Consider the following 26118-nt stretch of genomic DNA (forward strand, 5'->3'; position numbering starts at 1 on the left):
ACCTCTTTTTCTCTCTCTCTCTCTCCCTCTCTCTCTCCCCCTCTCTCTCTCTCCTCTCTCTCTCTCCCCCCCCCCCTCTCTCTCTCTCTCTCTCTTTCTCTCACTTTGTTCACTCTATTGCTGGACATCAGCGCGAGCTGTTCGGCACTCTCTGCTGTTTATGTTTAGCGTGATACCTATAGCAAACATGATTCCGTCGCCATATAGAAGCCTGCTAAGTTGACAAAGCAGAAAACGAGATTGTGAATCTTTCACGTTTGTGACTGGGCGAGTTCGTTTCGGAAGTTATTGAAAGTATGTATGTTTGTTTTGTCTTTTTGTCTAATTATTGGTTGTGAATAAAAACATTCGAACCGATATTTATGTCACATATATATGATCGAAAGCTGGGTGAAAATTTCACAAAACACCGTACCTATATATTCCCTGTCCAGACGTAACGTGATCTAACAATCTGTTTTCAATAAACAGTTTAAACTCTGTCTGTACTGTCTGGTACAACCAGGGACTACGTGAGCAGCTTCTAATTAAACATCTGTTCATATTTCAGATTGAGATGAAGTCAGACAAGCACATAATATATCACAGTCTAGTACGAGTGGTGTACCTAGTTTGTGAACTATATCTGTCCAATGAGAATTTAAATTCATGAGTGTTGTTTATACATATCTTTGCTACTAATTATGAATTTAATTGAGATTACTATAATGATTTTCAGCATGTAGATATCCACAGGAAAACATTGCTTTTAATTAGTGTATCTTTTGATACTGTGTGTTCTTAGTTATACAAACTACAGATTACTGTGTTAATTAGTATCAAAACAACAGCTTACTGTGTGTTCTTAGTTATACAAACTACAGATTACTGTGTGTTAATTAGTATCAAAACTACAGATTACTGTGTGTTCTTAGTTATACAAACTACCGATTACTGTGTTAATTAGTATCAAAACTACAGCTTACTGTGTGTTCTTAGTTATACAAACTACAGATTACTGTGTGTTAATTAGTATCAAAACTACAGCTTACTGTGTGTTCTTAGTTATACAAACTACAGATTACTGTGTGTTAATTAGTATCAAAACTACAGCTTACTGTGTGTTCTTAGTTATACAAACTACAGATTACTGTGTGTTAATTAGTATCTAAACTACTGATTACTGTGTGTTAATTGGTATCAAAACTACAGATTACTGTGTATTAATTAGTATCAAAACTACAGATTACTGTGTGTTCTTAGTTATACAAACTACAGATTACTGTGTGTTAATTAGTATCTAAACTACTGATTACTGTGTGTTAATTGGTATCAAAACTACAGATTACTGTGTATTAATTAGTATCAAAACTACAGATTACTGTGTGTTAATTAATATCAAAACTACAGATTACTGTGTGTTAATTAATATCAAAACTACAGATTACTGTGTATTAATTAGTATCAAAACTACAGATTACTGTGTGTTAATTAATATCAAAACTACAGATTACTGTGTGTTAATTAGTATCAAAACTACAGCTTACTGTGTGTTCTTAGTTATACAAACTACAGATTACTGTGTGTTAATTAGTATCAAAACTACAGCTTACTGTGTGTTCTTAGTTATACAAACTACAGATTACTGTGTGTTAATTAGTATCTAAACTACTGATTACTGTGTGTTAATTGGTATCAAAACTACAGATTACTGTGTATTAATTAGTATCAAAACTACAGATTACTGTGTGTTCTTAGTTATACAAACTACAGATTACTGTGTGTTAATTAGTATCTAAACTACTGATTACTGTGTGTTAATTGGTATCAAAACTACAGATTACTGTGTATTAATTAGTATCAAAACTACAGATTACTGTGTGTTAATTAATATCAAAACTACAGATTACTGTGTGTTAATAAGTATCAAAACTACAGATTACTGTGTGTTAATAAGTATCAAAACTACATATTACTGTGTGTTAATTAGTATCAAAACTACAGATTACTGTGTGTCTATTGTTATACAAACTACAAATCACTTTGTGTTTATTGTTTAACAAACTACAATTTACTGTTTATTTTTATACAAACATCAAATTATTGTGCCCATTAACATACAAACTACAATCTACTGTAGGTAACATGTTGATCTGGTAATGTCCTTATATATCAAATATCTCACACTGAGGACAGTCTGGTGATGTCCTTATATATCAAATATCTCACACTGAGGACAGTCTGGTGATGTCCTTATATATCAAATATCTCACACTGAGGACAGTCTGGTAATGTCCTTGTATAATCAAATATCTCACACACTGAGGACAGTCTGGTGATGTCCTTGTATATCAAATATCTCACACTGAGGACAGTCTGGTGATGTCCTTATATAATCAAACATCTCACACTGAGGACAGTCTGGAGATGTCCTTATATAATCAAACATCTCACACTGAGGACAGTCTGGTAATGTCCTTATATATCAAATATCTCACACTGAGGACAGTCTGGTGATGTCCTTATATAATCAAACATCTCACACTGAGGACAGTCTGGTGATGTCCTTATATATCAAATATCTCACACACTGAGGACAGTCTGGTGATGTCCTTATATAATCAAACATCTCACACTGAGGACAGTCTGGTGATGTCCTTATATAATCAAACATCTCACACTGAGGACAGTCTGGTGATGTCCTTATATAATCAAATATCTCACACACTGAGGACAGTCTGATGATGTCCTTATATAATCAAACATCTCACACACTGAGGACAGTCTGATGATGTCCTTATATAATCAAATATCTAACACACTGAGGACAGTCTGGTGATGTCCTTATATAATCAAATATCTCACACTGAGGACAGTCTGGTGATGTCCTTATATATCAAATATCTCACACTAGGGACAGTCTGGTGATGTCCTTATATAATCAAATATCTCACACACTGAGGACAGTCTGGTGATGTCCTTATATAATCAAACATCTCTCACTGAGGACAGTCTGGTGATGTCCTTATATAATCAAACATCTCACACTGAGGACAGTCTGGTGATGTCCTTATATAATCAAATATCTCACACACTGAGGACAGTCTGGTGATGTCCTTATATAATCAAACATCTCACACTGAGGACAGTCTGGTGATGTCCTTATATAATCAAATATCTCACACACTGAGGACAGTCTGGTGATGTCCTTATATAATCAAACATCTCTCACTGAGGACAGTCTGGTGATGTCCTTATATAATCAAACATCTCACACTGAGGACAGTCTGGTGATGTCCTTATATAATCAAATATCTCACACACTGAGGACAGTCTGGTGATGTCCTTATATATCAAATATCTCACACTGAGGACAGTCATCTCACACTGAGGACAGTCTGGTGATGTCCTTATATAATCAAACATCTCACACTGAGGACAGTCTGGTGATGTCCTTATATAATCAAATATCTCACACACTGAGGACAGTCTGGTGATGTCCTTATATAATCAAACATCTCTCACTGAGGACAGTCTGGTGATGTCCTTATATAATCAAACATCTCACACTGAGGACAGTCTGGTGATGTCCTTATATAATCAAATATCTCACACACTGAGGACAGTCTGGTGATGTCCTTATATATCAAATATCTCACACTGAGGACAGTCATCTCACACTGAGGACAGTCTGGTGATGTCCTTATATAATCAAATATCTAACACACTGAGGACAGTCTGGTGATGTCCTTATATAATCAAATATCTCACACACTGAGGACAGTCTGGTGATGTCCTTATATAATCAAATATCTCACACACTGAGGACAGTCTGGTGATGTCCTTATATAATCAAATATCTCACACACTGAGGACAGTCTGGTGATGTCCTTATATAATCAAACATCTCACACTGAGGACAGTCTGGTTATTAAATAAGTCAAAATTCAGGCAATGTTCTGTACTCAAAATACTTCTTTAAATGCTTCATTTGGTAGATTGCCCATGGACCGTATTTCTCTGCAATATGTTCCTCCCCCTCTCCAGTGGCCTTGGTCATGAAGTTCACACCAATATCACCCTCATATTGTGGCTCCAGGAAAAACGGAACGGAAAATCGATCAATTCCGATATCGATTACCCGATGTCGTGTTGCTTTGAAGCGACTACCCATCATGCGCGAAAAGACATCCCCTATGTTCATGATGAGAGTCTTTGGACGGGGCTCAATCTCCGCCCACTTTCCTTCTGTAGTGAGAACCTCTAAACCTTTGAATTGAAATGTAGTCAGGAGTGTTAGAAAGTTAGAGTCTGTGTGATCGGGGGTCGTCACAACTTTCCCATCTTCGATGCGAGCATTTGTTGGGGGATTGCCTTCCCAAGGTGGATAGTGGATTAAACGAAAAGTGGAGCATGGCCGTTTAGAAAACATATCATCAAAAGACATCTCGTCGATTCCTAGACCGATTGACGCAAGTTTTAAAATCTCTAGAGACACAAGGTGCATGGCCTCGTAGGTGTCCAATAGGAATGCTTTGAAAGGAAAGCTGCCATCTTCTTTCGGCCATACTGATGGTTCATAGAACCAGTTCCCGGGTGCAACCTCGGGATCATTCGGATCGATGTCTTTTCCAAACTCAAACCCTTCCTTTCTACTGGGCTCATCTTTCCCCACAGGAAAATATCCGCGATAAATGTTGGAGTTTTCGGAATTCCAAAATTTCCTAAGCAAACCTCTTTTTGTTTCGTCTGGTTGTGTAAAGAACCATTGACAACACATGTACAATTTATCAAAGTCAATACCTTCAGCATTGTCAATAAACAGAAAGCCAGTGTTTTCAAGGGCATCCACGACAATCTCGGCTAATTCCTGTCTGTTGGTTTTCGCTTTCGCCAAATCGATCACAGGTAACTGATACTTCTCGGCCATTTTTCTCTGTGATACACAATAAACACATTCAATAGAAAGCTAATATTTGATGATTTTTCTATATATTTTCCTCTTTTTGTAAGATTACAATAAGAAAGTAAAAGTGACTCATAATTAACATAGAATCAATGCTACAGGGCGTCGGCTTAAGGTGAGCCACACTAAGGTTATCAGGTTATCGCCATGGTGAACCACACTAGGGTCATCACCACGGTGAACTACACTAGGGTTATCACCATCATGAACTACGTTAGGGTTATCTCCATCATGAACTACGTTAGGGTTATCTCCATCATGAACTACGTTAGGGTTTTCCCCACGGTGAACTACACAAAGGTTATCACTATCATGAACTACATCCGTGTTATCACCACGCTGAGCCACACAAAGGCTATCAATAAACAATGCAAGTGATATCTTTTTCAGATAAGAAAAAAACTTCACCATGGCGAACTACTGTATAGTTATCCACAACGTGTACAATCTTCAGCGTGGTGTAAAATTAAAAGACTAATCCATGGTGTTACAAGTATAAGCTGGCGTCTTCATCATAATTAACCACGCTATCCACTACAGGTGTAGACTAAAGGTTCACCTTAGTGAAGTACAATAGGAATATTACCATGGTGAACCCCCCTAGAACTGTAGGAGTAACACTGAATTATGGTGAATATGCGATATATAACAGTTCTGACTACTATACCCTGTATATGGTCCATACTTACTGTTTATCGTTGTCGGCGGATAAAACGTACCAGTGTACAGGATGTGGTCACTCTACGGGGACAGGGTTATCACAACGGAGCTTGTATCAACTTCTTACTTATTTACTTAGCGTAGTTAAAATACGTCGGCAGAATGGCCGAATATGATTATAACTATGCATGTGGTCAAAGGTTGGGGTCAAGGGTCAAAATCTCTCCGCGCAGAATATTAAGATATAAATCTTGTCACGTTATATATTGTATCTATAATTTCTTTCATAAGCATTAATCGCCCGCAACTGATATAAACTAAGAGGAATTGAGCATACAAACCATTGTCAAAGTGTCATCAACTTACAAGAAAGTATTGGCGTATCAACTTTTCCAAGATGGCAGCCGAGGTAAAGGATTTTACTGGCTGAAATGAATATTGAGCAGACTACATTTGATAACACACTTGTTAGACACTGTTACTATCTATAACCATCGCCCGGACTAACCTGATAGTGCATAATTTCTTCATAAAACGAATTACATGTCTGCTCCCACAAAAGGGACAAAACGTGATTTAAAATTATTTCATGGAGTAGCTGGTGCTGTTAATTTGCAAAATACATCAACGCACATGTTACGTGTATTATGCGTCTTGTCTGCTGGAATGTAAATGAATGTCAGATCTTCTACCATCGAGGTGCCTTCTGGTGTCCATCCTTTCCAAGTTTCATGCACACTTTACGGTGCGACAAGGTCTTGATTCTATGACTTGACTAAAATTGTTAAATAATTTTCGATCTTTTATGAAAAAAACGTTGATGTTGCTATGACGACTTTATCATGATTTAAATGGCAACCAATTTCAGACAGTGTTTTAAACCCGGAAGTGTATGTTTAGGCTTCGTTTTCAGTGATACGTCATTGCACTCAGTCCTCTAGAGCTAGTTGCTTACACGATGTATCAAATGGATAAAAGAAAACACCGTTGAATTTTGGAAAGTGTATGATGGCATTTAATAGATGATGTTCCTTGAAACTTTTAGTAAACTTTGTCGACAAGTCTAGAGCTAGCGTTGTAAGGCGACATGTAGCCGGAGCTTCGTTTGTAATCATGGACTAGAAATGACCAAAATTGAGAAAAACATATTTGCTTAAATAGTTGTTGGACAAACCACCTTGATGTGAACAAAGCATTGTGTATATTTTGTCATGTAGAATGTGCTTGTAATTATCTCTAACTATTTAAAAAATGGGACAAAGCCACTATTGGCCGGGTTTCGGGATGAGTGCAATGTTATATATCGTGCTCAAAACAACGTTTCAACCAATGAGAGGCTATCACGCTCAAAACAACATCACAACCAATGAGAGACAAATGCTGCCATCTTCGATTTTCCACCCCACACTGTTGAAAATGAGTAAGTTCCAAAGCCCGAAAAATCAAGAAAAAAGTCCAGAACGAATCCTAAACAAATAGGTGCACATCTTCAACATATATATAAACATCCTACAAAGTTTCAAGCTGCTACGTCAAAAACTCTAGGAGAAGTTGGTTCTACAAACCTTGTACTTTTTCCTGCCAAACTGCGGAAAATGACAAAGTTCCAAAGCCTGAAAAATGTCCGGAATGAATCCATAATAAGAGGTGCACATAAAAGGCTTAAACATATATATCATCACCATACAAAGTTTCAAGCTTATACGTCAAAAACTCTAGGAGTTGATTCTACAAAACTGGTATCCCTTTTCAACACCCGCCCGCCCGCCCGCCATTCTTCATTCTGTAACCCGGATTTGCACTATGTGCAACCCGGCCAAAAATGGGGACAGCTTTGAATACGCACCCTTGTAATAATTTCGCAGGTTCACCAATTCGAGTAAGAATTGATCAGCTCTTTTCCCTCGAAGTGAAACCCAAGACACAACACTCCTCCTAACCTTATGAATGAATTCTCTTACTGCGGGTAATGCGATGCTTTAGAATCTCCTGTATCCAGATCGAATTCCGAGTTGTAAACTTCGCGCGCAATGAGTCAGTCGAACCCAGGACGGCTAGGTGAAAGGCGAGTGCGTTACCACTGCACCACCTGACCATCCAGTGCTTGAATGAATTCTGAAGTCTACAGATATCAGTTTCCAAAAGATGGTGGAGTATTTGAAGTAAAACCTCTAGCAGTCAGGTCCGTTGAAATGGGCACAAGTACTACAAAATGGACGTAAAGCCAGACAAATGCCCAGGTGCAACCCCGACCCTAACTGTTCATCCGCTCTACCAGTAGCACTAAGCTTCTATAGAGATCATGTACAACTTGCCTTGATCTCAAATGTCTAGCAAATATTCCAGACGAATTTCAAGTCCGTATCGTTTTCCTGTCTGATTTAAAGCTCACTTGATGAACACCCAACAAGAAAATGTTGCTGTAGTCCCACAATGAGTTAGCTGAATCGCGCACATCCAGACCTGTAACTGTTGCTCTAAACCTCGACACATCTATGCTATCCCTTGCCAAAAAGGTGATAGAAATGTCAGGAGACAACGTCCCTAAAAATAACTAAACAGTTTTCCGTCTGTTGTCAAGGCGACCATAGCGTGAAAGGATCAACTTGATGACTTCTCTGATCAAAATGACTTCCTGACTGGATGGGTTGGGTCAAATTGTCACGAGTGCTTTGTGGGCACCCAAGAGAACTGCTATGCATACCTGGATGGTATACAACATAACCTGACCATTCACCAGGAATTGACCCTTGGCATGAGTGTCAAGTGTAATGTCTATATTGGAGACTCCAGACAATCCCTTGTCCGGCTTTGTGGAGGAAGTTCTAATGTTGCCACACCATTCATCTCCAACTGGAACCCCTGGTCCCTACAGGTATTCCTGTCCGTCAGGTCGGTCATCTTCTCAACTGCTAATGTTGATTTGCTCCGCTGCCACAGCATTTGCGACAGCTGCATTTTTTCTTTCTTAAAACCAGCTTTATACAATAGTTAAGCAGTAAACGCTTCAGAAACCTCTAAAGTGCGTCGGTATTTTTGTGTCCATCGTGTGATTCGATCATTCTTACACAACAACCATAAAGTAGAGTTATCTCCCCTGACGGTATACTGTCTACCTACGATGTCGTCATTGAACTGCCTTGTAAACGTCACTATACTGATTAAATTAAAATGTATTAAAGCAGATATTGAATAGAAATATATCTTATTTATTCTTGATAGAAAAACAACAACTTTCAGTGCTTTTTCATCCATTAGGGAGTGCGCCTTTTCATCTCAATGTGTGAATTTGGCCTGACCTTAACTTAGTGTCTTGTGCTCTCAAGCATTGCTGATGGCGCCATATTTGCTACTAACGCACCCAGAGTACTTTATGATGACCATGAACCGTCATTATACCTGGAGTTATTTAATAACACAGGTTTCCCCAAATAAACACAATAATCATTCCTGTGATCATAAAGTAACACACAGGGATAAAACTGGGTAACCGCATGACTGCCGGCTGAGGTCACAAATCGATTTAATCGAAATGAAACTACAGGAACATCAGGAAGGCAGCGTAAAAATGACATCTATTAAAGATAATCATAAAGTTCTAACCAAGACTCCTGACACCTTAAAAGTAAACCTTCGTTCACCTTGTGATTTGGTTCATAATGGAAGTCTGTCACTATATCATCGCTTCCACTTGACAGATCAGGGAAAGTCCAGTAATATAGCGAAAGTCTTTTTACGTCAGGATCAAATATTATCTGACACAGTAACCTTACAAAATGCCAGGTATACTGAGCTGTCACTACTTAAAAAGTAGGTGAACATTTTGTCCCCCAATAAAAGCAGGAAGCTGTCCCACATGTGTGAAACTCCGACGGCCATGTGTGAAAAGTTTGCACATATTACGGGATCGTCCTGTACCCGACACGGGCCTGGTTAATTCACCGGTGACGCGTTCAGTGTATAACATATGGCACCAAACCATCCGTGAAACTACAGTGGCTCCTAGGCTGTCCTTTTTAACCGACTGCTGACACAAATGTAGTAAATTAACCGTAATGCACAAATACTCACCAAGACTGATATTTCTATAGCACAATTATGTTACTGGTTGAGGACAGTTTCAATCCGGACGTCTCTGCCAATAGGAGGTACGACAACTGTTGGTAGGTTGGTTGACAGGTTTTCCGTCTCCGCCACAAACTCCCCTTACCCGTGTACCTCAGTCAACACTGTCGTCACTCGGAATCCCTTGGAAGTCCTCGGATAGTGTCTAATTAAATGTTTTTCAGTGCTACTCGATCAATTAATTTCAACTCACGGGATTCACCAGGGTAGTGAACACACTTTTCACTGAAACACGATGATGTCTTGCATTAGAAGTATGGTTTGGATTTGCCGTTTACAATGTTGACTCGGTTGATATAAGTCTGCATGCCTCTATTTATAGTTTAAACCTTCACACAGACTTTTAAATAGTACCTAAATGGACAAATCATATTGTACATACTCATTTTTAAATAGGTGTTGTCGTACACACTCATATTTAGATGTATAACTGTAAAATGTGGAAGTATATTTTCAGAACATTTAATCAGTGTTTTCTAAACGACCTTCATCTATGACGATGCCACGAAAGATTTTCCTCCAGGCAGAAAAAGCTAAACATGTCGAACATCAGACATACATTTGTGATAATGTACAACGCACCAAAAAGTCGTGCATACATCGTGCGCTCACTAGCACTATACAGTATCATGCGCACTACTGTGCGATAGGATCGCACATTTTGTGCGGTTTGGTAAAAATAGGCGCCGAAAATGAAATATACGCGACAAGTCCGGATCCGTACCAACCGAGTCGCCCGTGTAACAAACACAACATTTAATATTCACCTGGGTATATATTTTTATTTACACAAAGACAGCAACACCGAACTACTACAGATAAGATTTCTTTTTGACGGTATGGTATTTTAGATTATTCATTGAAGAGACAAAAAGAGGCGTCCATTTAACGTTTACATATATAATGTATTATATAATAAGTATCCGCTTACTTAGGCCGGTCACGCGTGGCACTTTGTGAACAAAACACTTTAAATGGCGAGTGTATTTAACTTCATTCTTATACATTATTAGCTTAACAAGGAAATATACTTCATTGTACTCTTCAATATTTAGAAAATAAATAAACCCTATCTCGCACTTATCTTTATGTCATGTCTAGATTTATATGAACCGCGATAGAATGATACAAATGTGTGATAACTTATTTCGTCTAGTTCTCCTCTCACGCGCACAACGTGAATTGATCGTGTACACATCGTGCGCACTTCGTCGGTAACGGTGTGTGATTTCACAACGGCAATAAGACACCACGCAGTGTTGGGAAAAAACATATTCGCACACATGAGCATACATGAGCACAAACGTGTAACATCATACATTAATATTAAGAAAAGTGAAGTTCGCAAGCACATCCAACATAAAAAGGCCATATTATGACACCTATGTGTGTGTATATATAATATTCAATTTAATCTAACCCTTGGTCCTGCTGGAGCGTTAAAGACGATTGAAAAGATTAATCTAACAAAATTTATGCAAAAATTTGAAATGGCCCCTGGTTGCCATCTAGGATGTCTGAAACAATCATGAATTAATGTGTGTTCGGTGAGGACATTCCGTTATCTTGTCTGTAGCCATTCATATCTGGGCAGTGATATGAACGGTTTATTCGTCGGACTGACTGACTGACGAACGGATATTCGACGATTATCAACTGTAAAGGTTCTAACAATATATTGGCGATATGTTTACTATTTACTCTATACGTTATTTACTTTACAACCGCTGAGAAACAAGTTATATTATATTGCTAAACACTCGTATTGACCTGGACAGACGCATGCCTGGGGTATTACTAAGACAGAAAACCCGGAACACGTAGTCAAGGAGATTACCCAGGATACCAGGCAGGTGATGCAAGTCATTTTCACGGCCTATCGGGGAATCGAACTCCGGTCGTCTAAGTGAAAGGCGAGAGTGTTATAACTGCGCCACGCGACCACACAATTCTGTACATACTCAGTGTGTTCTGGAAACAGGATCCTCATTCAATACATAAAACTTCAGACTGATACATAAAACTTCAGATGTCCGCGACCCGTACATTGTTCACCATTTAAGTAGTATCTGATACAATTCCAGTTATTAAAAATATATCACTGAAAGGTCATGTAAAACAAATGCGGGGCAAAATAAGTCAATTTAAATTTATATTTGTTTTTTTTTGAAATTATGACACATAAAACAGATCAAGCAGGTAACACACAGTGACACAATCCTCCCCCACCCCCTAAAATAACCCAGGTAAAAAGTAATAAAAGCCTAGAGCACTGGAGACATCAGAATTTTAAAACACGAGGCCGTCCCAGTTGTGCCGTAGACCTCAAATGGTTAGACAGACTGTTCCACTCCCGGGCTGCTCGCAATGACAAGATTTTTAGCCCCGTAGTTGTTCTAACTCTTGGAAGTTCCTGTCGTCCTTCATTCCTATAAATAGAAGATTTCAAAGTTTAAAGGAGTTATAGTGGCAATAATTAAAAAAAAAAATCACACGCCATGGTTTTCATTCTGTTTATGCGTGAAATTTCCAAATTCGATTTTGTTAAAAGTTCCAAAATTGGCGTGGTGTAATCGTCTTCAATAAAACGAAAGACTCTCTCCATGTGGTATTTAAATCACAGGTCAGGGGACAATAATTAAAATTGCGGAAAGGACAACAGCAAACAACACTACTGAGGCTCCCCGTCTTGCTAAGATTACTGTGAATTCTTTTCAACACGCTTAATTGTTTGGATGATTTGGATTCTTACAAATGTTAGACACAAGAAAGTAAGTTAACACCAATATCAGACTTGATGCATTTTTACCAGACTTCGTCTATAATAGTACCGTAACAAGATGGATACTCTTTACACCTACAATCTTTACAATCAAGTTTAATTATTCAACTGATTCATAAACGGTCTTAAATACTAACCGGCTGAAAACGATACCATTCATTATAATCCTGGTAAGGGTTTCTCGTGGGTCTGTGAAGGGTACGCGGTGTACCCATATATAACCAACACCTGTAACTTAGAGTGATCTCCCTTCTTCCATTCAAGGCGTTAACCTCCAGTGAAATGGAAATCGGAAATAGACACGGTGATGATGCGCGGGAATGTAAACAATGATTCTGTGAATTTACCCGATATCAATGACTAGATACAGTATGACGTGGAACAGAACTCTTTTACATCAAGATTGATTGTGTCATTAGGATAACATACATATAGAATGCAGACAGACTGTATGTTTTGTTTACGCAACTAATATTGTTTACATCATGGAGAAGGCGTCCAGAGCTATAAGAAGGTGTGTTGTAATCAGTTGTCAGGCTTTAACGAGATTCATTCGTTTGGAATATTTCTATCATTTTGCTGAATAAGTTGTCAGGCTTTAACGAGATTTATTCGTTTGGAATATTTATATAATTTTGCAGAATCAGTTGTCGGGTTTTAACGAGATTCATTCGTTTCGAATACTCATCAGATTATGTCGCGGTGTCGTTGGGAAGAGGAGTGGATGTCAGATATTTAAATTAAAGAATTGTCGAAAGTTGATGGAATTGTGAAGCGTTGAACAGCTTGGGCACAACCCCTCATGTGAATGAGACAACCCTGTATTTGAGGGATAGTAACTGTTTTGAGTAATTAATTAGTTACTTTAATGCTAGCTGGGCATTTGAAATAGAAACACATAAAGTTCTTCAAACAATTTACAATAAAAAGGTGTCATATCGTTGACATGGTCCACTAAAAAATGCAACAGTGTAGATTTTTTCACCCACAAAAATGTTAATTATCTATAAATTGTCTTGCATTTTGTAAAAATCACAAACTTCATCACCACCGTTGATTATCAACAGCTTTGAGTGTGGCTAAAAATAGAACACATAAATTCATGCTCATATGACATTTGCACTAAATGCTGCCACTGGCTAGCCTAAACACTCTATAGTCAACGGAGAACAAAGTCAGTGATCTATAGTGTCATTTTAACCCAAAGTTAGATGACAGAAATAAACATTCCCTTAGCAATTATATACATTGCCACATTGGCTAATGAGTCATATTAAAAATGTGACACCCCATTTTTGTTGCAATTTTTTAAAATAAAGTTGAAATGTTTCTATTTCAGAATGACCCTGTATTTGAACAGGGACATATAATATATCTGTATCTGTATTATACGTCCCTGATTTGAGTAACTAACTGATAACTAAGTAACTATCCCTCATATACAGGACTATTACCAATATGTGGTATAACCTGTAACAGCTCATGTTTATAATATTGAATTGACATTGATCTTGACCCCAGTTGGTTTTTGTATTATCAGTTATCATTAATTTCACAGCTGATATATACTTGTAATAGTTCAGGACCATTGGACTCGTGTAAGGTAGCAGTGATGTTAAATTGCATGAATATTTTACTGATACAGGAGCAGTGCCAAATTAATGTCCTTCGGAACCGGAAATGCTGACCTGAGTGTCCTTATGTCTGAAGTTAAGGACATCAGAAGTAGTGCAAAGTCATTTATGGCAGCTCAAAATCTTGGTAAGCCATTTGACTGAACTCAGTATAAGTACCTGTGAGTCGTATAGGGTTTCAAAGACCTTGGTAATGCGTTAAATATGTGAGTTTTCTTTTACAGCTGTATAGGGCTTAAATTTTAGTACCCCATGATAATTTAAATTACTGAGATGGGCTTAAACATTTTGAGAGTTCATAGCAAAAAACAATTACTGATGTAAGAAGTACATGAAATCAATGCTAATTTTCCATTCATTGAAGGCTAGCATTAATACTGGCTTCAGTAACCATTAAATTTGATTTATTTTTTAAACATATCATTACAAAATTTATGATTTGTAAGAAATATCAGATTAAATATCCTATAAATCTTTGTTAAAACAGTGTTTTCTGAGTTAAACTTCATGTTTTCATTGAAATTGTTCGATATTGTATAGAAGTAAATACTTATTAAAACCATATTATGCTGATTGATGTCTTCCAAAAAAATTATTAGATATCAAGGAATTTATAAAAGAAAAATTTTAAAAATCAAGAAATTAGTTATATGTTCATTAATTTATTATTATATTAAAATTTATATTGCTTGTCTTCCATGGTCTCTGGTCCACTGTATCTGTCTGTCCATCTGTCCTTTAGCAGTTCTTGTCATTGTGATTTCTGGAGAAGTACTGGATGGATAATTTTTAGATTTTATATTATAAATAGGTTCCCCTTTGTACCTAGTTGTTTATTACCACATTTCTTGAGTACTGTTCTCCAAGGTCCCATGTTGTGATCTTATAATTTTGAGATTGACGAGTGACAGGCGAGTATGAAAGAATTTTATTGCTGTTTTTTGAAAATTAAAACTGCTTGGTTCACCTTGGTACCTGGTTTTGCCCTACTTATGTTTGGAGTGAACAGAAAAGCCACATGGGTGACTGACAGCAATCTTTGATATGGCCGTAAAACATTATTATCGTATCACGAATTCTGAAATTGCCAAAATTTCATGAGAGTGAAAAATGAAAAAAATAAAGAAACGGAAAAGCATTATCATTATTTTGTTTTTTATGAAATACAGATCCAGCGATTGTTCAGGCACCAAAACTTTTCTGTGATCTCTTGTTATAATGATCACTTTAATTTTATTTGGATTTCGAGGCACAAATAAACCTACAATGATGCCTAATTTTATATATAATTCAGCTTCCAATGACATGTTACGATGGGCAGCAAACGAAGAGAACAGAGCCATTCAGGTAATTCATTTAGTATAACGGTGATACAGTTTCCAGAGGCAGTGAGTCTGTTGAGAGTCAAAAGTTTGAACTGATACAAGGTCAGGTGAAGATGGAGACAAATCTTATCATATCTTTCTAATACCTGTTTGTATGTTGACATCCGTTTGTGTGTAGATGTCCCTCATTAACAAGTGAATATACACAAATTTGTGATTACCACCAGACGTGTCTCCTAGAAGAAATGGATGGCAATTATTATGGTGAGAATCTATATCGCAGCCATGATTAATGGATGTTCAAACTGATCACATGATCTGTGCAGCTTCATTTCACCCGAAAGGTGAAAGCATTGATCATTCACTATATCTAATACCACTAGAGCTGAAACCATATTTCATTATTTCGTAAGGAAAGTTGATTTTTAAAAATCAGACTTAAAATCAAAAATGTTGAAAAAATAAATTAGTAAAATTTAACAATTATGTAACAGACAAAAACAATTGATGAAAATACACACATGTCAACAGAAATACACACATGTCAACAGCACATGTCAACAGAAATACACACATGTCAACAGCACATGTCAACAGAAATACACACATGTCAACAGAAATACACACATGTCAACAGAATGTTTACCAAAACTTTTAATTAATACACTTAGATTGTAAGGAATCAAGTTTTAGCCTATTATTTTTGACATATCAGCACAAAGATAAATTCACACATCCCCGTAATTACTATATAAGCATCATGCAAGGACTGCAAGTTACACAATATGTTTAGTAAAAAAAGTGCCGAAATAAGATTATTGCTGAGATAAATATGTTTACAGTAAAAAATGAACAAAAGAAAGATTTATCAATAAAGAACTTGTAAAGATAAAGAACAAGACCAGTTGTTTAAGAAGGAGAATCATCCGCTGTCTCATCAAAGGCAATCAAAGTGTCGATCTTGGTCAGTCATGTCATCTTCTCTGTGAGAAAAATTACAGCATCAAAATCTTCAGACACAATATCGAACACCAAACACTTTTCTTACATCATACACATTGCACAAAGATATAACAATGACATCATTATGGTGACTATCAACTCAAAAATCTTTATCAATCTGTATCTGTCCACATCTTGTAAGGAAATCTTAACATTTGAAACGAGTGTTGAATGTCAAATCAATTGTGGCATACAAAAACCTCAGTTTTTGGAAGTAGGCATGCGCCCATTTAGAAATAGGAATTACACATCATTGGTTTTCTGATGAATCAGAAATTATCTAAATTTTTGACATGTGACCAGACAGAGAATAATTTTGCATAATGAAGGGTATTACTGGATATTATCATTATAAAATGCTATGTTAATGATGTACATTGATGGCCTTTTTCATGTTTCAGGATGTAGTGAACCAAGCTGCTGAGTTGAGCACACAGTGGACAGATGTACAGAGAGATTTCATATGTAAAGTTCATTTCCTTTTTTTCCTGTCTTTGGTAATCGGTTTTTTTTATGATTTTCATATTCTCTACATATGTGTAGTTTATGATACTTAAAGGTCATCTGACCAAAAGGCTGTTGCCATGGTGATTTGTCTGTCGTTGTACATTGGCCACCATTTGTAAGCTTTTCCTTTGAAGTGCTTCTGCTTTCAAACATCTGAGCTGATTAATTAAAATGAATTAACAGTTTGATAAAATCTTAATATTATTGCCAGGGAAAAATCCTGAGCACTGATCAAGAGCTGTAGTATACTGGTAGGCCTATATTGGTCTGTCTGATGTACTTGTTGTGAGGTGTAAGCCTATATTAAGGGTAACAGAAACAAAACATCTTATTTGTGGCATTATATTTTTTTCATCACCTGCCACATTATATTACAGTCGTTGCTGTGCTAATATTTTATTTATCACAACATAATCTTAGAAACAATTAAAATCACAGATTTTTAAGTCATTTACTGTTTCATGCTGATTGATAATTAAATGTTTCAGATCACCTGAAGGAGTATAGACAGATGTTTGAGATGATTATGGAGGGAGAGAAGCACGTCAGTCAGGCAAAACAGAACCTGGTATGTTATACAACACACATTTTAAATATGTTATACAGAACCTTGTATGTTATACAGAACCTAGTATGTTATATAACACACAACTTAAATATGTTATACAGAACCTGGTATGTTATATAACACAAAACTTAAATATGTTATACAGAATCTGGTAGGTTATATAACACACAACTTAAATATGTTATACAGAACCTTGTATGTTATACAGAACCTAGTATGTTATATAACACACAACTTAAATATGTTATACAGAACTTGGTATGTTATATAACACAAAACTTAAATATGTTATACAGAATCTGGTAGGTTATATAACACACAACTTAAATATGTTATACAGAACCTGGTATGTTATATAACACACAACTTAAACATGTTATACAGAACCTGGTATGTTATATAACACACAGCTTAAATATGTTATTAATATTGATTTCACTGTGACACTGTGATTGATTTGAAGTACAAGATCTACATGCTCAAAGTCACTTTAAGCATAATTGCAGTAGGATATTAAGATTCAGAATCAGGATTTTTGCAATTACTTTTATGTTTATGTTTCTTCAGGCACTGTGTGAACAAAAAGAAGTTAAGATCAGGAAGGAGTTAAAGAAGGCCGCCAGGGTGAGCAATACGCACTGTTCGCTGTATAACTTTTATCAAACTCCAATTTGTTATCGCAAGGGGCCTGAGGGGCAGGGCCCAAAGTGGGAAATATTTAAAAATCATACTTCTGTAGGATTGTTAAGATTTTGCCCAAAATTTGAGCAAAATCATCGTAAGGTGAAAAGGAATCAATTTTGTGTAAACAATGGATCTTGGCCCTCCAGGGACAGGAGGAGCACAGCCCAATAGAAGAAACAGAGCAAGTTTTTAAAATCCTTCTCTGGTAGGAATGGTTTTGGCCATATTTGGTCCTTTGTGTAAATAATAGGTCTCGATCCTTGGTGATGAGAAGAGTGGGGCCAGATAGGGAAAATAGTGTGAATTCTTTAAAATCCTACTACTCCTCCTGTAAGAATGGTCGGATTTTGCCCAAATTTGGCCTGAAGCATCCTTGACCAAAAGGAATCAGTTTTATGTAAATGGTGGATCTCACTACCCTGGGGAAGGAGGGGCATGGTCCAATAGGGGAAATAGAGCAAACTCTTTGAAATCCTTCAGGAGGAATGATTGGAATTACCCAAATTTGATCTGAAGCATTCTTTGGAGAAGGGAAATTAGCTTTGTATAAAGGATGTATGTGATCCCTATGAGGCAGAGGCAAGGGATGTATGGTACTTACATATCATGATAAACTTTTGAGAAATCCATCTTTTGTTGGCAATATTTTTATCATTTTTGAATTATTTTTTATGCAGAGAGCTTCAGCACCAGAAATTAGTATGTTGGAGGGCCGACTTAGCCAGGCTGAGCGTGCGAGAGAGGTAGCCGAAGTGGAAGGTAAAACATGTTCAAATTTTTATTTGTAATACAGTTTTAATGTCCCTGCAAAGAAATTTAGGATTTTATACTGAGATAAGGTTGTCCATCTTTCTGTGGACAGGATCTTACAATTTTCATAAGAAAAGGGTGAAATACTACTGAGGTAGTCATCACACACACCCCCGAAATTTGGACAAGACTTATTATGGTGTGTCATAGTCTGACTTTCAGTTTATTTTAAACTTCTATTTGTCCAGAGATTTCCTACGGCAGTTTTAACCAATCTTTTTCAAAATTGATTGCTTAATCACCTTGATACAAAACTGTACTTTGCTGAATGACAGTTTGATACAGTTGTATTTGGAAGAGTTACTGCCCCTTGTTTTCATAATGTTAATTTTGTCAACAGATCTCCTCTCACAGATTTCAACTGATCTTGTGAATCCAATTGTTGTTTTTTTTTTATTTATCTGTAATTAAATGAAACCTTTTGGTGAAAAGATGATAATATAGTTTCTCATTAAGGTACAATTTCATAAAAATCAACTAAACTGAATTCCAGTGTATCCTTAGAAGAGAGGAATGCCCCATCTCCAGCCAAATATCCTTGTAAAATGGCACTAGATTTTTATAGTCATGATGACTGATTACCACTTTAATTTTTATGTAAAGTGAAGAACATTTACATTTAGTATCAACCAAATCTGTCAAGAGGTTCATTCTCAAATCCATTCAGACCAATAAAAGGAATTTACAGGTGTGCAATGCAATAATTGTTCAAAGTTTCTGGTCACAGCAGGTCAGGCCCACCTTTTATACAAAAATGGATCTTCTAAACATCAATCATGTTACAGAATGATTTTAACAAAGATGACCTCTGTGACCTTGAATATGGACAAGACCTTCAGTTTATACGAAATCTGTTTTACAGAATCAGCAGAACTGGATCATTTTAATGTTTACACAAATAATATTATGACCTATGTGACCTTGAATAGGGGTTAGTATTTTGGAGTTGTCTCTGAAACTTTCTGCCTTAATACATAGGATGTTATATAATGAACATCTGTATTCTGTAGTTATATTTGCTATAGACGTGTTTTCCAAGGCTAGCACTACCAGCATCACCACAATTTTACAGTGCTATGGTAGAGTTAAGGTGCAAATTTCAACTCACATAATGACATCATAATAATTGTTATTTAGATCACATAAACAAATTTTAACAAAATCGGGTCATGAATGCCTGATGTTGTTATGGACTATAAATTTTTTTAAAGAGCATGACAGCTTTTTGATGAAATGTTGTATGCTGTCATATGTCAGTAAGATGTTGGAAGATTTCAACATTATGTTTGTTGGGACTAGTCCTGTGATGATTTGATTTCTTTGTTTTTATTTATTGGAGTGTTATTTTTGTTTATGCTTGATTTTGATCAGTAAGTGAGAGAATCCGTGAGAATGAAGCTGTGAAGATGATACGTATGAAGGAAGGGTTACTGAGGATGTCGGAGGCGTATATGGAGCTCGGAAATAAATGTGCTATGATATTTGAAGCACAACGGGTAAGTACAATCACATTCTCCCACTCATCAATTATGGTAAAATAGACAAATTGAAATTGATTGGTTTTACATATGATACTGAGGTATATAATCTGTTGCAGGACGTCGCTTTCCAGTTGCCAGATGTCCATGGGAAGGAATTAGAGCAGGTGAAATACTCAGGTGGGTATGGTGTAGCATAAAATTAATTGCAGTATAATGAATTTGTGGAAATTTCATTGTAACGGGAAAAGTTTCGAAGAAGTTACCAGAGGGGGATGGGCGGAGGGTGTGTGGGATGGGCGGGGGCTTTTCTTCCTTAATGCATGAATGGATTTTGTGCAGATTTTGTCTCAATATCAATAGGGGTGGGCAATTAATTCTTGAATCTGAAAGTTGATTTGACCCCCTAAGGACTTAGGAGCAGGGCCCCAAAAAGGGAAGTTAGGCAATATTTTTATTTAAAATGCTACTCCTTTTTAATTGCTGGGTAGATTTCAATCAGATTTGGTCTAAAACATTACTAGAGAGTGACAATTATATCAAATGTATTGTGGTAAAATACCCAATATAACTCATCTTAACCAAATAGTCTGAACTACATTTCCAGTGTCAATCACTCCATTTAGAAACATGTTTGGAGTTTCCTTAAGGAAAAGAAACAGATGACTTCTCTGATAGGTCTGTCACGTAGGCGTGGGGAGGGATAACGTCTTGTGAGTTTAAGCTAATGTTCCTTCATACTAGCCGAAAATATAAAATTATGAAAAATCCTGTCCTTTGTCCTTTAAGGTACATTTAACGATAAAAATGAAATTCCTGTTGTTTGGATTATTTACATTGGGTGATGTTTAAAATGGGAGGATAGTTATATGTTATGCATATTTTACATTTGTATAACATGTACAATCTAGGTAAAATTCATAATTGCATGTTTCTACAACAAATTTGACTGCTTTTATAGAACTCGGGTGATCGTTAAGGCCAGTTGGCCTCTTGTTTAAGTAAAATATGTGGACTTTGAAGACATACAATTTATACCCTAAGATTGTTTCTGTGGTTTCAGGAGCTGCAGCCTCACAGCTGTATGTCAAACAGGCCAAAGAAAATGTGAAGAAGTACAAAAGGAAATCCCATCGACTAGACAAAGTGCCTCTCTCTGATTTTGAACGACCAGGCTACTCCAGACCCAGTTGTAAGTTTATAGCACTGCGATGTGATCTGAGCAAAGCACCACAACAATTTCTTGTCCATCTTCCTCCATTGACAAGTGTTGTTCTTTGTCTGCTAACATTTAAACTTTTCTTGCCACTGCGCTGATTTCCCCCCAAAAACTTAGGTAAACGGGAATAAATTTTGAATCACCGTGGGTCATGGCCCCATAGTTGTGAGAAGTACAGCCTCCATTAGGGGAAATAAAAGAATATCTTTAAAACAGTTCTATTCCTCCTGTAGATATGGTAGGGTTTTGCCAAAGTTTTGTCAAAAGGAGGATTGGATGAAAGGAACACTGTATAAAATGCAGGTCTCAGCTCCCTCTGGTTACGACCCTCTGGGACAGGGCCTGAATATTAGAAATATAGAAAATCCTCTAAAATTTATTTGTGGGGTTACCTTGATTCTATCCAGATTTGGTCTGAAACATAGTTAGGTGAAAACTACCTTATTTTGTATCAACAAGGAGTCTGACATCAGAGATATGGGGCCCAATAAGGGAAATGTTCCTCAAAAGTCCTTCTTTGCTACTAGGATAGGTATTGTTTTGTCTGAAGCAGTTTTGATGAATGGTGAATAAGGGTTTAGGGAATGGGGAAAGTATTTCAGAAATTATTTGCCTTGTTTGAAATTCTTTGTTAAATGGCAGAATAGCTGAATTAGCCAGGGAAATCTTTCAGGCCTCTTGGGCCTTTTACTGTGTAATGAATGGTCTCATTCCCCAGGTTTGAGATGGAGTCAGCAGGCAAAATTTAGCAAAATCTTTAAAAGTGACAGGATTTTATCAACATTTGATTTGAAACATACTTATATGAAGAGGACTTTTGTAGAAACAGTTGGGCTGTTTTTGAATCACCCTTTGTCTGTAGTCTGTTGTCCATTAAAAAACGATTCTTGTTATTTTCATTTCTTGAGTATGCGCTAGATTTTTCTCAAATTTCAAATGAAGTTCCCCTTGATACCTTGTTGTGCTCTTATGATTTTTGGACTAAAAAAACAAAATGGCTGAAAGACAGCCATCTTTGATTTTGACTGTGAAAGTTTTTTATCACTATCATTTGAGAAGTAAAGGACAGATCTTTTTCAATTAGCATATGTGTATTCCCCTTGGTTCATAGTTGTGTCTATTTGATTTTGGGACTGATGAGAATAATAGAATGGCTGACAGATGACAATAAAGGAAGATAGTAGGAGTGGGAGGGGGGAGGTTGGAGGTAAAGATCAAATGAAGACCAAGCAATGGTGGGTACTAAAACCCCGTTGGGATCTCTTGTGTGGGAAAGTTGAGAAACTGTTACCTTATTATACCCACGGCAAATGATGTTTGATGGAGGGGTGAGGGGGGGGGGGGGGGGGTAATACTGGAATCACATTTTCTGTCTGTCCATGTTTTATCCCACTATGCATTTCCACAGTTATCAACAGATATTTTTTGTGGGAATGGCCTGTCCAATATGGAGATGTGCCCCGTGAAGTGACTTTGCATTTCCCCCCATTTAAGAGAGTCATCCCCATTTGATATGAAAATAAACACTACTTTGTCTAGTTATGCATTTTGAGAAATAGTCCTTTTTCAGGTTTCCAGTTGACTTGAAATTTTGTTCATACCTTCATTGAACAGTACTTTGTAACACAGTGCAGGTTCTTTCTTGTTTTTTTTTTTTCCTAAAATTTTGGTTGCCATGGTAACTGATAACTGTAAACAGCTTTTACTATTTCAAATGGCCTCCATAGTCATTCAACAGATTTTATTATTTGACTTGTCAATTGGTATAACTAGTTGAAATCTACATTAGAATACAAGTTTCAACAAGTTACTACGGCAACACAATCCTGGCTTGTGATTGGTTGAAATTTAGAAGTTATCTGTACATGTTTTGTTACCATGACAAACATGCTAAGGAAAATGGTAACCTCTGAATGATTGAAATTTAGATATTGCCCAATTTTTACCAAATTTGGTTTATAGGTGCATTTTGGGATGCCAAACATCTCGATTTGTTTTATTGCCATGTCAACCATGCTGAGGCAAATTGTTAAGATATTGATTTTACCTAATTTTTGTGTATAGAGAAATTCGGAAATGCCAAGTCAATTTTTAATTGTTTTTAACTTTTTTCATGGCTTTTTCAGCAAATTTGGTATGTAGAGATGTCGTGGCATCTGCAGGGTGTATAAGTTATCCTCAGGATGGCAGTTCCAGTTCAGAATTGTTCTAATTGTTATTGTTTACAGTATCACAAATACTAATTAATTTTAAAATCTTTACAGTTAGGTGAACGTTTGGTCAAAGGGCCATTTGTCTATTTCGCTTACAAATTTTGATATATTTTGGTTATCCTATGTAACAGGTGAGGAACCTCCCCCTCCATACTACCCTAGTGATGAGTTCCTGAACCAGACAGAAATCAGCGACGAAAGCAGTGCTTACAGTCCATCGACTGAAACTGAGATACAAAGGCCTGGACACCGAAGGTCATATCCAATGACATCGCCTCGACAACTCACCGACCCAGAAGAGGAACTAAGCAGTTCTATGGGGGCGTCTAAATTGAGCTGATATGGTGCAGAGTTTGGACAAAAAGTGTTATTTTATATGGTGCCAGTTATTGTAGAGCACAAACATTTTCCATAAGACAACTAACTCTGAATAACCAGAAGACCCAGGGTAATGATGTTTACCCAGAAATATATTTTTAGCTCACATGACCTTAAGGGACATGTGAGCTTATACTGTGATGTGGTTAGAATCATGATATTCGGCTTTCAAGGATGGAGCCCATGAGCAGTAGTGAATACTTTGTGAGTGACGTGCTGCTGGCGAGTTGGGCTTGCAATGGATACCTATTTATTTCTTATCTGTGTATGGATTTTTATTTATGAAATAATCGTTTGTTTTATATGTCTTATCTACGTTATATATATTGAATCTTTTTCCTATAGATTAGGAGATGTGTCTTAATAAGTTTACGATGAATTGAAGATGTTTTTCTCTCTGATCATATGTACGGATTTTAATTTTAATGATGCTAATTTTAGAATTGATGTCAGGAGGCGAATATTCGACAGCAAAACACTGTAGATTGTGGATGAATAAAAAATACCATTTGATTTGGGATATTTGTACAATATGGGTGTTGTGTATAATTCAACACCTTGTTTTGTTGTTTTAAAAGTATAACACGTATGTACATTATACATTATTTTTATACCCCAAAGATCATAGATTGTTTTTGGTCCGTCTGTTGATAAATTTTTTTTAAATCTCACTTGGCCCATCTTCTGTCCATATGTCAACTTTTCCTACAAATAACTGCTTTTTCAAATGCTGCTCCTGCTGTCTGAATAAATGGATTTTTACCCTAATTTGGTCTGAAGCGTTCTCTGGTGAAGGGAAATGAATTTTGTATAAGCGGTGAGTCTGGTCCCCTTGGATAAGGTGGGACGGGGCCCAATATGGGAAATGGAGCAAATTCTTTAAAATTCTGCTCATCATTAAGGAATGATTGGTTTTTGACCTGATTTCTCTTATGTAAGACGTTAGTCTCTATCCCCAGTATCCCCATTTGTCCGGCATTGTGTATGGTAAACTTTTAACATTTTCCACTTTTTCTGGAAATCTGCGCTGATTTCAGTGAAATTTTACAAAAGCCATCCATAGCTTAAAGTGCGCCAAAATTATAAATCATATATTCCCCAACCCCAAGGGGCCTGAGGGACAGGGCCTAAAAGTGTCAGATTGATTGAAACTTCAAAAATATTCTTCTCAAATCCCAGGTATTGTAGAAATTGAATACTCTTCATGGATGGAAAGACTTTCACAGACTTAACCATATTGAAAATTTCATGACCCTCCCTTGGAGGTAGTATACTTTACTAAAGTTAATATAGAAAAATTACATTTCTGAGCATAATTTCTTTTTACTTTCAATAAAATCATTTCTATGACATTGCAAGAGCATTGTAACTCAGGTGAGTGTTAACACCCTTTGGGCCTCTTGTTTGTCTTACAGTGTCCTATTGATCTGATAAGTTTTATCTATGATATTCATATTAAATCTTTTTCCTATAGATTAGGAGATGTGTTTTAATAAGGTTACGATGAAATGAAGATGTTTTTATCTCTGATCATATGTACGGATCAGTCTTAATGATGCTAATTTTAGAATTGATGTCAGGAGGCGAATATTGGATAATAAAACATTGTAGATTGTGGATGAATAAAAAATACCATTTGATTTGGGATATTCATACAATATGAGTTTTACTTATAATTTAACGCCTTGTTTTGTTGTTTAAACAGTATAACACATACGTACATTATATATTATTTTGATACCCCAAAGATTGAATGTCCCTGTGTAGGGGCTGAAGCACTGAAATAAG

The 26118-nt window shown here is 36.5% G+C and overlaps 2 protein-coding genes across 2 annotated transcripts; one reads left to right on the forward strand and one right to left on the reverse strand.

Moving 5' to 3' along the window:
- Positions 1-3781: 3781 nt before the first annotated feature.
- LOC132544870 (uncharacterized) lies at positions 3782-5678 on the reverse strand. Its single transcript, XM_060208522.1, has 2 exons — positions 5635-5678; positions 3782-4915 (listed from the first exon to the last, which is right to left on the reverse strand). Exon 2 carries the CDS (start codon positions 4907-4909, stop codon positions 3920-3922), a length of 990 nt encoding a protein of 329 aa, XP_060064505.1. The 5' UTR covers positions 4910-4915; positions 5635-5678; the 3' UTR covers positions 3782-3919.
- A 7118-nt stretch (positions 5679-12796) lies between these two features.
- Positions 12797-25988, forward strand: LOC132544869 (uncharacterized). The gene is made up of 11 exons (XM_060208520.1): positions 12797-13026; positions 14158-14273; positions 15441-15493; positions 16875-16938; positions 17469-17548; positions 18116-18172; positions 18910-18991; positions 20414-20538; positions 20640-20700; positions 21584-21712; positions 24084-25988. The coding sequence occupies exons 1-11, from the start codon at positions 12998-13000 to the stop codon at positions 24290-24292; spliced, it is 1005 nt and encodes a 334-aa protein (XP_060064503.1). The 5' UTR covers positions 12797-12997; the 3' UTR covers positions 24293-25988.
- The last annotated feature ends 130 nt before the right edge of the window (positions 25989-26118 follow it).

Source organism: Ylistrum balloti, unplaced genomic scaffold (genome assembly GCF_031769215.1).
Source record: "Ylistrum balloti isolate Yb309-2 unplaced genomic scaffold, AGI_CSIRO_Ybal_v1 Utg369812, whole genome shotgun sequence".
NCBI classification, from domain to species: domain Eukaryota; kingdom Metazoa; phylum Mollusca; class Bivalvia; order Pectinida; family Pectinidae; genus Ylistrum; species Ylistrum balloti.